Genomic DNA, 16616 nt, shown 5'->3' with positions numbered 1-16616 from the left:
TTGTAATAAAGTGTAATTCACAAATCTAACAACCGTTTTGTGTTACTCTATTGTGATTCTTTATTTTTAGTATCTTTGTTTTCTTATAATTTTTATTTTCTTAATAAAAACAAATACTTTCTTTTCAATTTTTACCTGTTATACTTTAGAATCGTTTGATATGCTACCTCACTTTTATTATTTTTTTTTTCAATTAATTGATTTTTCTAAATTAGAAGGAACGCTTGAGTCCCATTTAAATTTCTATTTAATATTTTATTTTATTAATTAAATTTTAAATTTTTATTTATTTCTTTTATTTTTTAAACGACATAAGTATTCATATATAATTTCAAATTATTGTTCTACTATTTTATTTTTTATTATTGTCATTATAATTAATTTTGAATTATTTAACTATTTAATGATTAAAGTTGCATTAATTATTATTGTCTTTCTTAAATTAATTTTAAGATGAATTTGTTTTATGATAAAATAAATTTTATTTTATACACCAACATTATATTAATGAGTTATCAGACTTTCATCTCAATATAAGGAAAGTGTAACAATAAATTATTTATTTTTTAACAATATTTCTTGCGCCTTCCTTTTGCTATAAATACTACATTAAATTTACTTTAATTTTAATATAATTTATGATATATTTTATTTATTTTTAATAATTAAAAATATTTCAAAACAATGTACATATACATTACTTTTATATAATAAACCTATTGCCATAGGAAGAGTTTTAGGCTTTTTTAAGATGCATTAATTAATTTACTTTTTTTTAACTAATATTACTATTGTCATCTTTTATAACTAGACTACATAATTAAATATTTTTTATTATTTAATTATATTTTATTCAATATAATATAATAAGTAAATAATAAAAATTATATTATTTATATTAGATTGCCTTAAACTAAACTATGAGTCCTATGAACTCATGACTAATACATAATACATATTGTAAATGATTAAATTTTATTGATAATTTAGTGTACCATTATTCAAACAACTTAAATCAGAACAGGACAAATAAAATTTTATAAGTTTAAAACTAAATAGATAAAATCATATTATATATGATTAACCAATAATTCAGGTGATAGCTATAATGGTAATAAAAAGAAATTATTTTTAATGGGTTAATTTCATTCACTGTTATTAATTTATCCCTAAAACAATTTTTTTAAATTATTTTTTAAATTAATCTATAAAAACATTTTTTAAAAAAATCAAATCGTTTAATTAAAATATATTTAAATTTAATTTTTTTTAGTTAAATACTTAAACATGATCTGTTTCATGATAAGAGTTTTTTAATTATATTTATAACTGGCAAGATAAATTCAAGAAGAAAATTTCTTGAGGTTTTTGTTAACATTATTAACCTTGAACCTCATTCTGCTAAGATAAGTGTTTAGAAGCTGATGTTGATTTGGTTTTTGATTTACATATGCAAATAAAAAAAAATGGTAGTTACGGACATGATGAACTTTGGTGAGAAAGAAAATTTGGACTGGTTAGACATATTTTTTGCTATAATTTTATGACAGGACCCACAATGTCTTCCAGCTCTTCAATCTATGAATGAATTCTTTAACAGAGTTAATGACAGCTTTCAAGAACTGAAGACAATGGGACACACTTTATCCAAGGATTAATCCTTTACAGGAATTGGTATATAGGGGCTTTGATTTTTAATTATTTACAAGAATTAAGCCATGGTGAAATATATTTTTTTAAAAGAAAATTATTAAGATCACTGTGTGGATGTAGAATCCCTGCAATGACATGGCAGTCTTAGACCCAGAAAGAAAAATCTAATGAATAAAATTGTGCATCCCTTGCTTAGAATTGCTTGCAAATACTTATTCGATAAAACAGTAAGTGCAAGATGTGGTGTCCAAACGCTAATTGATTCATATTGAAGAGAGTCTTACAAATCTTTTTTCTAAAATTTCTGTACACTTATGCAGATCAATTGCAAAACAGAATATTAGAAGCTGCAGATTGGTAATTGTTGACTTGTAATTGCTTGATGAGGACTGATAGATGATGAGCAGCGAATGTTAGCGATGGATATTAGCAATGCTTTCTCTACATCTTTAGTCATACGCCTTTGGATTAAATCAATTATGTACTCCATAAAGCCTGCTTCACATGGCAGTACTAGAGGACTATTGCTTGCCAATCCAAACTCTTCTTCAGCGAGATCGAATAATTCTTTGACAATATCACTCTTAAGATATTCTAAGGGAAGCACAAAGCGTCTTTGATCAATTGTGTACACCACAAAGTGACCTTTCTCGCCGGGGCATGATGTGCTGCAATTTTCTGCATCCACAATCTCTGTGTTTCTTGGCAATGTTATTGTTTTCCGCCTTAGAGAAACCATCCTCTGCCATTTCCTTGCCAGTTTGATAAGCTTTTTGGCACTGATCATCTTGTTAATCTAGCTTTTAAGATGGTAGAATAAAGAAGAAGGGCTTCAAGCCTTAGAACGCTGGGTTCTATTTTTGTGCTGTGCAGGAGGTAATGAAATGGGTTGATTATATATGCATATAGCCAGAGGCAGTTCCTTAAATGGGGCCTCCATAGGCAAGGTAACATGGGAAGCAAAACCATGTGATAAAGAAGAAATGAGGAGATGTTAGAGAGGCAGGCATGTTTGTTTTTGTTTGGCAATCTACGCACAAAGGTGGAGCTTAGAAAGTGAGTTGCACATGATATATCTATATTTCTGTAGACTGATTTAACAACAAATGGGTCCCAAATAAGGTGATATCTCATTATCACAACTCATACAAATTACTTGGTGAGTAATATATATTTAATGATTTGTGCAAGTTTGGTGGAGTGGTTCATGCTTTATTTCTGCACACAAACTGCGGTAGATTAGACCTAACATGAAGAACTGCCTCACATAAGGTGGGGATGGTGCAAATTAAGGAAAATTCTTATCTAAATTCGGTCACTATAGATCCAAAACATAAGATATATAATATTTAATATTGCACACACACGTATATAGTGCAACTTAAGAAAATTATGAACTGCAAATGATGATATACTTAAATTTTTTTTAGTACAATTAGTTTCAATTAGAACTTGAACTCGAGACCTCATAATTATGGAGACAATTCCAATATCATTGAATTAAAATTTATTGGAATTCAATATCACAGTAGAAACATTATATATAAGTTTGCACTTAAATAAAATCTAAATTCTTAATCATTTCAAATGCTAATTATGGGCATTGTGTTCACCTTATTGTGAACTTATGATTGTTGGTCATCACCTAATTCATGAATGGAGAATTTTGAGCTCAACAAAACCGCAAATGTTGAATTTACAGTAACTGTAGATTTATTTGATGAAAAAGAAAAATTGTATATTAATTTGTTAACTGATTTTATTAAATTAGTTAGCAGGACATGTAACGCCCTCACATTGGACACTCCTATACAATCTACTAGTCCGGCGCCTGATGTCTGCCCGGACAGTTGAGACATCTGAAGCTATATCTGTGACATCTAGAAAAGTCATAGATAAAAATAAATAACAAGTATAAGAAGGAAAAATATAAATAAGGAAAATAAAGTATAAAAAGTTAAATAAGCCGGGGATCACAGCGATGAGTGACCGCACCGGGAAGTGACTGCGAGATCAGTCAAAACCCTAATCTCGTACGGAGCATTGTGACACCACAGTCCTAGGAAAAATTGCAAAGTTAGGGGAAATGTGAAAATCACAGAAAAAGGTTGAGAACCAGATCAATAATTAGGTCAGGGTTTCGAAAGAAATGCTGAATTATTGGCCAACCGAATTAGACAGGCGATGGGCAAATTGGTCAATTCACCCATAAAGATGACTCATGACCTAATTGTCCAATAAAATGTAAAAAATTAAAATTTCGAAATATAGATTTAAATTGAAGAAGTTGTAGAAAAAAAAAGGAAAAGAAAAGAAATTAAAATAAACTTTATGACATCATTCAAGTGACATAAGCAAAATGTAATAAAACTCTAATTTTTATTATTGGAAATTTTGGGGACAATTTAGCCTTATAAGACAAAAAGAAAAAAAATAATAAATGAAATTTTCCTTTCTTCTTCCATTTGCCGTCTCCCACATCTCTCTCTTCTCTCTCACCATTTTCTCTCAACCTCCATTAACACACCCATTCCAAAGCTTCACTAAATCCTAATTTATGCCCAAAATTCCACATATAAATGATAGAAAGCTTCAAATTGACTCTTAAGAAGAAGATTGAAGGAGGAAGGACAAGAAAAAATTGAGGAATTAAAGAGCTAGAAAAGCTACACAAAGAGTTTAGTTAAAATCATTAAATTTCTCTTTATATTCATGCATGTACACTTGAACTAACTTAGGAATTGAGGAAAATGAAACAAAAACAATATGTTAGGGACCTAGAGTGAAATTCGTCCAACACATAAGTAGTTAGGATTTGATGGTCTTTAATTAAATTAAACATGGATTCTTGGTGAGTTGAAGTTGTATAGGTGATCTATATGTGTGAATTGCATGAATTGAAGAATTTAGAAAATTAGGGTTCTTGACCCTTAGGGTTTTGGGGAGGAAATTTGAGAAATTAGTAAATTGATGTACTTTGACCTAAATGAGGTTTAAAATGGTCAATTGGAATTAATTGAGATGTGTTGGAGTGATTAGCATTGCAATGAAATTCGGATTGGTGAGGGGTCATTACTGGATAGCCTGACCTAGATCCCTTTCAGGGACCAAAAATATAATTCTGCCACTCTAATTGGTGTGATGCCAATTGAAAATGAAAATAGACACATAATTCCACAATTTTTGTGTAGAAACTATGCCCAAAAAATGACATTAAGATAGTGAACAATTAGGTCAAATCCGGAATTAGAACACTGTCACTTTACAAAAATAACCAAATAAACAGTATTTATTCATTTAGCCATAACTTAGTCTAGGCAGGTCCAAATGACCTGATTTTTGAACCATTAGAAAGCTATGACATAGTACTACAACTTTTATGGAGAACACCAACCCAAATTCTGCCCATAACCAAGTCATTTTGCTACCTAAAGTTGGTTGCCCAAAACTCCCAGAACTAAAAACCTGCCCAAAATTCTGGGTAGATACCAATCCGGCCAGTCTTAAGAAAATGGCTATAACTTGAGCTATAAAACTTCAAATGGAGTGATTCAAAAAGGGAATTAAAGATAAGACATTAAGGAACAACTTTGATGGAGGAAAGTTAGCCAAATTCCCACTGTATGCAAACCAATGGAACAGTATAAACAAGTAACCCAAAACTGAAATTTTGATATTTAACCCTAATAGACTTTGAATTGAATTTGACAATCAATGCCAACAAAAATATGACTCAAAATGTGGTATGTGAGTACAATTAGAATTAATAAACCTATTTAGTAGGAAAAAGTCAATATTTTGACTTGAATAGTGCAATGAATAGTGACCCAAAATGCAAAATTCAAAGGATACCAATTTAAGCAAATTTAAGGCTACAACTAAGTAGGCATGAAATAAATTAATGGATTTATTATGAGATATGGTACTGAAACACTGTAAACTATGTGTTTCAATTGAAAAAGAAACTGGAAATGGATCTTCAAGGAAAAACCGAAATTTGGAGTAAACTAGTCAACAAAGAAGTTTGTGCACAACTAGTTTTACATTGTTAAAGTTTTGCATATTTTATTTGGTTAAAGGATTTTAGTTTCTTTATGTATCATGTTTACCAATTATTGAATTTATTTCAATGATTATTAAAATGTGTTATGGTATAAATGAGTTTAATTGTGGGAAAATGATTAACTTATGATTTTATTCTTGATATGGATTGAATGAATTCAGTTTGGAAGTTGTGATTGAAATGGAATTTACATGGAAAAATATAAATTTATGTTTTGAATTGAAATGAGCATAAAAATTATTGGATATTGGAACTGACTTTGAATTAAATTGTGTTGTGATTTATGCTCACAAAAAGGACAAAGAGATTCATGATATTATTTTATATCTCACTATAAATACTTGACTAGGTTATTACCTGTCTCACTCATTTGTTGAGGAGACAATGGAGTTAGCTTTGTTTTGTTTTGAATACCATGGTATGTGCACAGGCTTAGATTATTGATATATGCATTTTGCATAGTCATTTAGGTTTAATTTCATGGCCATTTTATTTGATTGTTAGTCACTTTTAGCTAATTTCATTAGTTATTTAGATAGTTTTTCATTATTGCCAATTTTTGGATTAATTTATAATTTTACTTTGTTTTGTAGGAAAAATGGTGTTTTTGAGGGACTAAAAAAAGATATTTTGCCATTGAGGAGTGATTTCTATAGCCAAAGATGTCAAAAATAAGTTTCAAAGTTGAAGTATGCATTGGCCAAATTGCGCATAACTTACCGCATAAGTTGTGCAGTTCTGCACAGGGAGAAGAAATAATTTTCCAAACCTGCCGAAATCTGCATAAGTTACTGCATAACTTATGTAGATTCATGCCTTGCTTATGCAACCTCACGGAAAACTGCATAACTTATGCAGTCTTGCACCCTGCTCATGCAGCTTCACACAGAGAGCCCAGGAACTAGCCGAAAACTGTATAAGGGACTGCATAACTTATGCAGTCCACTTATACAGTTCCATAAAGTCTTCATAATGAGCTGGCAGAAGATTCTCTCATAAAAACACACCTCAAACACACCATTTTAGGGCTACTTGTCAGAGAAAAAGATATAAATAGGCCCTTATCTCATTTTAGAAAGAGAGGAAAAAGAAAAGAAAAGGAGCAGCAGCAGAAGAGTCAAAAAGGGGAGCAAAAACGTCACCTCTCCATTTTCTAGACCAGATTTGGAGTTTTCTTTCCTTTCTTGCATATTTTCTACCTTTCTTGTATTGGGTTTCTTAGTTCTTAGCTTAGATTAAAGATTTATTTCCATATTAACTCAGAATTTCTTATAAATATTATGGATAGTGAGTAGTTTTTATTAGATTCTAGAGTTGGAATGTAATATTTGAGATATTTTGTGGATTTTGATTGGGTAATCCATATTTTGTGGTTTTAATGAGTTTTATTCATTTCTTGTGTGCTCATTGACATGCTTAATGTAGGATCCCATTAAGTATTGTTCTTAATCCATGGTTGAAGCACTGAAAGGAGAAAGCCTTGTGATAGATAATCAAGAAATTGGACTTAATTAACTTAGATCTAAAAATAGACTAAGGATTAAGAGGATTTACAGATTAATTAAGGAACTTAATGGGTCTTGATTAATTTTAACTTCACGAAAGTAGGATTAGATTGATTAAGGCACTCTTTGTCCCACTTGAAAGGGTATTCAAAGGATTTCAGAATTAATCTCCTTAAAACCCATAAGTTCCACAAGATTGGATAACCAATTTAAAAATCCCAAAATAGCTTGAATATGAACTCCCGGACTCCGGAATCGCCCTTTTTATCATTGTTTATTTCTAATTAAATTTAATTACTTGTCATTTTAAATCTTGCCATATTTCCATTTGCTTATCTTAATTTGATGCAAATTTAGTTAAATCATTACATTGTTGAATAGATTATTAATTTTACACATATAGAATTCACACTTCAATATCTATCAATTTATTACTTTAATTTCAAAAATAGTTCAAATTAGTCAGAATTTTTATATCAAAAATTCAATCATTAATGCAACTCTTCGTGGGAACGATATCTTTTCTATATTACTTATACGACTCGTGTACTTGCGATTGGGCCACATCAAGTTTTTTGCACCGTTGCCAGGGAGTTGTTTGTTTAAGATTGAATTCTTGATTATTTTAGTTGTTTATAGTTTTATCTTTGTTATCTTTTCATTTTGTGTTTGTTTGTTCTTTTTAGGTACTCTTATTCTTTTATGAGAAGAGCTAGAAGCACAAGTGACACATCTTTATTGTTTAATCCTGAAATTGAGAAATTTTGTAGAGCCAACAAGAAAGAAACCAGAAAAAGGAAAGAAGCCTTGAGAGAAACTGAAATTGAAGTAGACATGGCTGATGAAAGAATTAGAATTGGTGGTGGTAATGCTGGAAATGATCGAAACAATGAAATTGTAGCCCAAGGTGAAGAGGTTGTAAATGCTAATGTGCCTAGGGGAAATATGATGGATCATGCTTTTCCTCGTTTTGATGACTTAAGAGAGAGTATAGCAAGACCAATAATTGATGCAAATAGCTACAAGATGGATTTTGGGGTTCTTCAAATGATTCAAAATTCCCAATTTGGGGGACATCCTTCTGAAAATCCACACACACATCTAAAGAAGTTTGCTATGATTTGTGATATGCAAAAACAACCTGGAGTATCTGATGATGCAGTAAGATTGAAGCTATTCCCATTCTCTTTGAAGGATAGAGCATTGGATTGGCTTGACTCTTTACCTCACAACTCCATTACAAATTGGAAGCAACTCACTGATGCATTTCTTGCACAATATTTTCCACCTGGAAAAACTCAAGAATTGAGGAATCAAATGACAGCTTTTAGACCAAGAGAAGATGAAACTCTCTATGAATCATGGATGAGATGGAAGGAATTAAAGAGACAATGCCCACATCATGCCATTCCAAAATGGATGATAAACCAGAATTTTTACACCAACGTTACTCCTGCAATTAGAGGGATTATTGATGCTCAAACAGGAGGAGAATTTATTATGAAGTATGAATATGAAGCTTATGAGCTATTAGAGAAAATTGCAAAGAATACTCATCTTTGGAGTAGTCCAAGAGGACCAGCTCCAACTCAAAAGAGGTAAGCTGTTGGAATGTATGACCTTAATCCATTCAACATGATTAATGCAAAGTTTGATGCACTTACAATTGTTTTGGCTAAGAAGATGGAAGATTTAAGTATGTTGGTTAGTTCATCATCATCATCTGGAAGTTCACAACAAGTTGCTTATGCGGAAGGAACTACCAGCTGTGGAGTAGACTATGGAGAGCAAGCTGCATATGTTGGTAATTATGGAAACAAACAAATGGGGAATCATTACTCTCAAACTTATAATTCAACTTGGAGGAATCATCCCAACTTTTCATGGCGAAATCAGCAAAGTCAAGTCCCAAATCAGAATCTTCAGCCACAACAGCAACAAGGAATTCCATATCAGCAAAATAAGCAACCATTGCCTAATTTTTAGCAGAGAAATATGAATCCTCCACCAAAATAGTAAGAACAAAGTTCCACCACAGAAGCTTTATTACAACAGATTCTTGCTAACCAAACTAAGCATGATGAAGAGATGAGAGAGATGAAAGCAAGGCTAGAACAGATGCAAACACATAACAGAATGTTGAAAAATCAGATTGCACAACAAGCATCTTCCTCAGGTACCAAGTCTTTTGAAAAACTTCTGAGTCAGCCGAAAAACCTAAGAAAGCAGTGTCAAGCTATTACTTTAAGAAGTGGGAAAGTTGTAAATAATGAGAAGAGTGAAAAAAATGAGAAAAGTGAAAATAGTGAGAAGAGAGAAAATGAGAAAGAAATTGATGAGAGAGAAAGACAAGAAAGTGCAGAAAAAGGTAAAGAGAAAATTGAAGAGAAGGAAGAGAAGTATATACCTCCAGAGCCTTACAAACCACAACTCCCCTTTCCACAAAGATTTCAAAAAGCCAAGCTTGATAAGCAATTTGGAAAGTTCTTAGAGGTTTTGAAGAAGCTATACATAAATGTGCCTTTTATTGATGCTCTTTCACAAATGCCCTCTTATGCAAAATTCTTAAAAGAAATTCTCTCAAACAAGAGGAAACTTGAAGACCATGAAACTGTAGCTTTGACAGAAGAATGTAGTGCTATCCTCCAAAGGAAACTTCCTCCAAAGCTCAAGGATCCAGGGAGTTTTTCAATTCCATGCCACATTGGGGAATCATGTTCTACAAAAGCTTTATATGATTTAGGGGCTAGTGTTAGCCTTATGCCCCTCTCCATTTATGAGAAGCTCAATATGGGAGATCTTAAGCTAACCCACATTTCTCTTCAGTTAGCTTACAGATCAATTAAGTATCCTGAAGGAATTTTGAAGAATGTGCCTCTGAAGGTTGGAAAGTTCTATATACCTATTGACTTTGTCATGTTAAACATGGAAGAGGATTCTAATATCCCAATTATCTTGGGAATACCCTTTCTAGCTACAGCAGGAGCATTGATTGATGTTAAGGGAGAAAAATTAACTCTTAGAGTTGGTGAAGATCAATTGGTTTTCAATATTAATAACACTATGAAGAAGCATCATTCTGAAGCTGATACTTGTTTGAGAATTGATATCCTTGATGAGCTGGTTAAAGAACACTTCAGAAAGAGATATCCAGAAGATCTACTTGAAAATTGCTTAGTTTATGGAGGAAGCATAGACTATGACAACCCTCATGTGGCTGCATATGCTCAACATTTAAAGGGTAGTCCACCATTCATTTCTGCTCCAGTTTTTCAACTCACACAAAAGGAAATAGTCGAATCTAAGCAACCATCATTCAAGGAAGAAGATGCACCTAAGGTAGAACTTAAGCAACTTCCTTCTCAGCTCAGGTATGAATTTCTTGGCACCAATAACACTTATCCAGTAATTGTAAATGCAAACTTGAGTACTTCAAAGGTTGATAAGTTGTTAAGAGTATTGAGGCAATTTAGGAAAGTTTTAGGATATACCATAGATGACATTAAGGGAATAAGTCCACACTTTTGTATGCACAGAATTATTTTGGAAGAAAATTGTAAGCCATCTATTGAATATCAGAGGAGGTTAAACCCAAATATGAAAGAAGTTGTTAAAAAGGAAATTTTGAAGTTGCTTGATGCAGGGATCATATATCCTATCTCAGACAGTACTTGGGTGAGTCCAGTACATGTTGTCCCAAAAAAGGGTGGAATGACAGTGGTCAAAAATGAAAATAACGAATTAATTCCCACCAGAACAGTGACTAGTTGGTGAATGTGCATAGATTACAGAAAATTAAATATTGCCACTCGAAAATATCATTTTCCACTTCCCTTCATTGATCAAATGTTAGAAAGACTGGCTAGGCATTCTTATTTTTGCTATTTAGATGGGTATTCAGGATTTTTTCAAATCCCTATCCATCCAAATGATCAAGAGAAAACCACTTTTACTTGTTAATATGGAACCTTTGCTTATAGGAGGATGCCATTTGGGTTGTGTAATGCACCAGCCACTTTTCAAAGGTGCATGATGGCAATCTTCTCAGATTTCATTGAAGATATAATGTGAGATTTTTATGGATGACTTTTCTGTTTATGGATCTTCATTTGACATATGCTTGGCTAACCTTTCTAAAATTTTGCAGCGGTGTGCAGATACTGACCTTGTGTTAAACTGGGAAAAGTGTCATTTCATGGTTCAGGAAGGGATAGTGCTTGGACATTTGGTGTCTAACAGAGGAATAGAGGTTGATAAAGCCAAGGTTGAAGTGATAGAGAAGATGGCTCCTCCCCAATGTTAAAGGAATTCGAAGTTTTCTAGGGCATGCCGGGTTCTATAGACGCTTTATCAAGGATTTTTCTAAAATAGCCAAACCTTTGTCTAATTTGTTAAGTCATGACATACCATTTGTATTTGACCAAGAGTATTTGGATGCCTTTTATAGGTTTAAGCAAGCTCTTATCACTGCACCCATCATGCAACCGCCCGATTGGAGCCTACCTTTTGAAATTAAGTGTGATGCTAGCAACTATGCAATTGGAGCTATTCTTAGTCAAAGAAAAGACAAAAGGGCTTATGCTATTTTTTATGCTAGTAGAACATTGGATGAGGCTCAAACAAATTATGCAACAACTGAAAAGAAATTTTTAGCAATTGTCTTTGTATTAGAAAAGTTCAGACCTTACATTATTGACTCAAAGGTGGTTATACTTTCAGATCATGCTGCTATCAGGTATTTACTCCGTAAAAAGGAGGCTAAACCTAGGCTCATTAGGTGGATTCTGATGCTACAAGAGTTTGATTTGGAGATTAGAGATAAGAAGGGAGCTGAAAATGTAGTTGCAAATAATCTTAGTAGGTTGAAATTGGATGATGAAGAAATGGATGAAGTCCCTATTGATGAGTTTTTCTTGGATGAACAACTTTTCTCTCTTGTTGCTAAACTACCTTGGTATGCAGACATGGTGAATTATCTATCTTGTGGAGTTTGACCTCTAGGAATGACATGGCAACAAAAGAAAAAGTTTTTGCATGAGGCAAAATTTTATAGATGGGATGATCCTTTACTCTTTAGGAGATGTTGTGATGGTTTAATAAGAAGATGTATTCCTGATAAGGAGACACAGAGTGTTATGCATCATTGCCATGCTTCTGATTATGGAGGACATTTTAGAATCTCTAAAACAACTAGTAAAATTCTGCAGGCTGGTTTCTTTTGGCTAAATCTTTTTAAAGATGTGAGGAAATTTGTGTTAGAATGCGATAAATGTCAAAGGAGTGGAAATCTGTCAAAAAGATATCAAATGCCCCTAAATAATATTCTTGAAGTGGAATTATTCGATGTCTGGGGAATAGATTTTATTGGCCCATTTCCTCCTTCATATGGTAATAAATACATTCTAGTTGGAGCTGACTATGTGTCAAAGTGGGTAGAAGCTATTGCAACTCCAACTAATGATGCTAAGGTGGTAGTGAAATTCTTAAAGAAATTTGTCTTTAGTAGATTTGTAGCTCCAAGGGCTATAATTAGTGATGGGGGTTCACATTTTTGTAATAAGCAATTTGAGAGCTTAATGAGGAAATATGGTGTAGTGCACAAGATAGCTACCCCATACCATCCTCAAACTTCAGGATAAGTTGAAATTTCTAACAGAGAACTCAAACATATCTTGGAGAAAATAGTGAGCAATTCTCGGAAAGACTGGTCTGTCAAACTAGATGATGCTTTATGGGCATATAGGACTGCTTACAAAACCCCTATAGGAACTACTCCCTTTAGGTTGGTGTATGGTAAGTCTTGTCATTTACCTGTGGAGCTAGAGCATAAAGCATATTGGGCCATTCAGACCTTGAATTTTGATCTCAAGCAAGCTGGTGAGAAGAGGCTATTGCAACTTAATGAGCTTAAAGAATTGAGGATGGATGCCTATGAAAGTGCCCGTATTTATAAAGAAAGAACTAAAGTTTGGCATGATAAGCATCTTAAGAAAAAGGAATTTAAAGAGGGCGATTCAGTTTTGTTGTTCAACTCAAGATTGAAATTGTTCCCTGGAAAACTTAAATCAAGGTGGACTGGTCCATATAGAGTTTCTAAGGTTTTCCCTTATGGAGCAATTGAAATTTTGAGTGAAAAATCTGGAAATTTTAAGGTCAATGGGCATAGATTGAAACATTACATAACTGGAGACCCAATAAAAGGAGCAAGCTGTTACAAGCTCTTTGATCCCTCACCTCCTCTTAGTGAGATGCATGAAGAGTCCAGCTAAGCACTATAAATTAGCACTCTTGGGAGGCACCCCAAGTTCCTTTATTTTGCTTTCGTTGATTTACTTTTATTTACATTACTTTTGTTTTTATCTTAAATCTCCCCAAATTCAATTTTTGACATTGTTGAATCTTGTCCTTTGTAGATGTATTTCAATGGATGAAGGTTGTTGCACTGCTGGGGAGTAACTCTTAATCTGATATTTTATCCATTAACTCTCCCAAGATTGGTTTATTTTCATTGCATATCCTGTGCAGAACCCTTTCTTGGCTTATGCAGAGAAATAAAATTTTCAGCAAAAAAGGTCTGCAGCATATGGTATTTGCTTCTTTGTTGAGGTTGGGTGTGTAACTTTTAAGTATTTGTGCTTATCATGTTAATATGATGGTAAGTGGGTCATTTTAGTAGTTTTGAGCTTATTTGGGTTGTGTGATTCAATATGCACATGCTGCATTTTCTTGGCATAACTTGGAGAGTCTATTTTCTTTTGTGGATAAATGCAACTTTGTGCAGATTTTTATTGAGCCTTACTGTGCTAAATGTTAAATTGCAGAGTTTGAGTTGAAATGGCATAATTCACAAATGTCACTTATGCAAAACTTACTTCTACAAGCTTGTATGGTGCAATTGTGATGGATTCTGTATATATTGATGTGTTTTTTATGATAATTACTCATGATTTATGTTTCATAGGATTACATTTCTTCATTCTAGTGTATTTTTCAAACTTGCAAAACATTTTTTATTGTAATCTGAATCTTGTTGAAATGTGCATAAGTAACTGCATAGCTTATGCAGCTTTCAGGTCTCATTTTTGCCATTTTTTCTTTTCTGCTGAAACCTTCGTAAGCCTTTGCATAACTTATGCAATCCTGCATAACCAAATTTTTGCCATTTCATTTCTTACCGAAATCTGCATAAGGGTGTGCATAACTTATGCAATTCTGCACCTCCACATTTTTGCAAATTTTCATTTCTGCCGAAACTTGCATAAGTGTGTGCATAACTTATGCATTCTTGCATAACTTCAAATCCTGCATTTTCATTTTTGCCGAAATCTGCATGACCAAGTGCATAAGTTATGCACTTTTGCATAACCAATTTTTCAGACTTCCCATTTTCTGCCGAAACTTGCATAAGAGAGTGCACAGCTTATGCACTTTTGCATAACCAAATTTTCTGGGATTCCATTTTCTGCCGAAACTTGCATAAGAGAGCGCATAAGTTATGCACTTTTGCACGACCAACTTTTCACACTCCCATTTTCTGCCAAAATTTGCATAACCAAGTGCATAAGCTATGCACTTTTGCATAATCAAATTTTCAGACCTCCCATTTTCTGCTGAAACTTGCATAAGAGAGTGCATAACTTATGCACACCCATTCTCCCCTTATACAGAAAATCACATGTCCTATGCAAATCAAAATTTTCGACACCCCACTTTCCCACCTCCCACTTCCCGTCATTCCTGTTCACAACCTCCCTCCTGTTCATATTTCTCGGCATTAATCCTTCTCCCCACACCTCTTTTCACCTACCAATGCCCTAACTTCCCTTTATCTCTTTCACTTTCTTCTTCCCTCCTCCATTCCCACCATCGACGACAACCACCATGGAAACACCTCCCCCTTCCCCTCAAGGCTCTCCTCTCCAAGTCACACCCCTAGCAATGTAAGCCCCCAATCCTGATTCTCCTCCACGACAAACCCCTCCACCTCCTCCTACGTCCACCTATAAAAGGAGAATCCGGTTGAAATCAACCCGACCCATGGCCTCTGCACCACCTCCCACAAAACGAAAAGACCCACCTGCTACTCCACTTTTAGAGCCTACACCCAAAAACCCTAAAACTTCAGCTTCCACACGACAGGGGGTTGGCGTTTCTACCTCTACCCCACAAGCCAAATCACCCTCCTCTAGCAAGAAGCAACATTCAACAGTGGCATCACAGGTATCCAAACTACCTTGGCCCCTTCCTGATGCAACCTATAAGGCAACTTTTAAGAGGCTAAAGGATAGAAAAGTGCAACCCACTAGGTACATTTCTGCAGATTCCCTCCAATTAGTTGGTTTATTTGATAATATTGTTGCCTACCTTGATGGTCTAGGTTGGATGGAATTTGTGCATAAACAAGAACTAGTTTATCCAACTCTAGTTTTGGAATTTATTCCTCATTTTCTGCTACTCTGAAATTGCATGAGATAGATTACAAGCTAACTATGAAATTTAGGTGCTTAGGGCAAAATAGAGAGCTATCATTAGACTAATTTCATAGTATTTTTGGGTTTGCAATTGATGGATTGTTTAGGGTACCATTACAGGCATAGAGGTAGCAAATAAAGGTGTTTGGAATGTTGTTTAGTTTTGGAGGAGTATTACAAACCAATCTCAGAGTTTTTATGCTGGCAGATCCAATACCTCCCAAATAATAGACCCAGCACTTAGATTTATCCATAGGCTTATTACTAGCACTATCTTAGGCCGAGGACTAGTTCTGGTGCTGTTGGAAAATCTGACTTGTTCATGCTATGGTGTGCTTTTCACAAAGTCAAAATATCTCCTCGTTACTTCTTCTGTGAGCATGTGTTACATATTGCTACCAAATCTGTAGGTGATATAGTCATGGGTGGGCTCATAACTGTTATAGCTAAGCATTTTGGTTTTGATCCAGAAGAGCATCCTCTACCAGCCCTTTCAAACACTCTATATTTTGATGCTACTCACTTATCCAAAACTGGATTCAGTTTGCCACCATCTGACATTGCACAACCGTGAGTACAGACCTTGCACAACCAGAGGCACAATCTGTACCACCAGTCCAACAGCAATCTACTGAACCTACACCAACCACTCAGTCTGCACAGGATACCCCAGCAGAATCTGCACAGCCAACACCATCTGCAGCTGGACCCTCTTCATCCACAGCACCTCCTCCCTTCAACACTAAAGCCTTATTCACCTATCTTGAGAGGCTTAGTGATGATGTATATTTTGTGGATAGGAAGCTTGAATCTGGTCTTAATACACTCAAGGATCGTCATAATCAACTCTTTGATCTTGTTATGGAAACCAGAGATAAGCAAAAAGAGTTAAAAGAGATGATGAAGCAGCTCATGGCTTTTCTG

The 16616-nt window shown here is 34.0% G+C and overlaps 1 protein-coding gene and 1 non-coding gene across 2 annotated transcripts; both read right to left on the bottom strand.

Moving 5' to 3' along the window:
* Positions 1-1818: 1818 nt before the first annotated feature.
* Positions 1819-2685, bottom strand: LOC110637975 (auxin-responsive protein SAUR63-like). The gene has a single exon (XM_021788363.2). It carries the CDS (start codon positions 2438-2440, stop codon positions 1994-1996), a length of 447 nt encoding a protein of 148 aa, XP_021644055.2. The 5' UTR covers positions 2441-2685; the 3' UTR covers positions 1819-1993.
* A 5838-nt stretch (positions 2686-8523) lies between these two features.
* Positions 8524-8630, bottom strand: LOC131171479 (small nucleolar RNA R71). The gene has a single exon (XR_009142139.1). It is a non-coding gene; the product is annotated as a small nucleolar RNA R71 (small nucleolar RNA).
* Positions 8631-16616: the final 7986 nt, after the last annotated feature.

Source organism: Hevea brasiliensis, chromosome 12, assembly GCF_030052815.1.
Source record: "Hevea brasiliensis isolate MT/VB/25A 57/8 chromosome 12, ASM3005281v1, whole genome shotgun sequence".
NCBI classification, from domain to species: Eukaryota; Viridiplantae; Streptophyta; class Magnoliopsida; order Malpighiales; family Euphorbiaceae; genus Hevea; species Hevea brasiliensis.
The sequence above is the reverse complement of the archived record's forward strand: the minus strand, read 5'-3'. Positions and strand labels throughout refer to the sequence as shown.

Bases quoted from the DNA above. Each gene is read 5' to 3' on its own strand.
- LOC110637975 (XM_021788363.2), bottom strand. From the start codon at position 2,440: ATGATCAGTGCCAAAAAGCTTATCAAACTGGCAAGGAAATGGCAGAGG.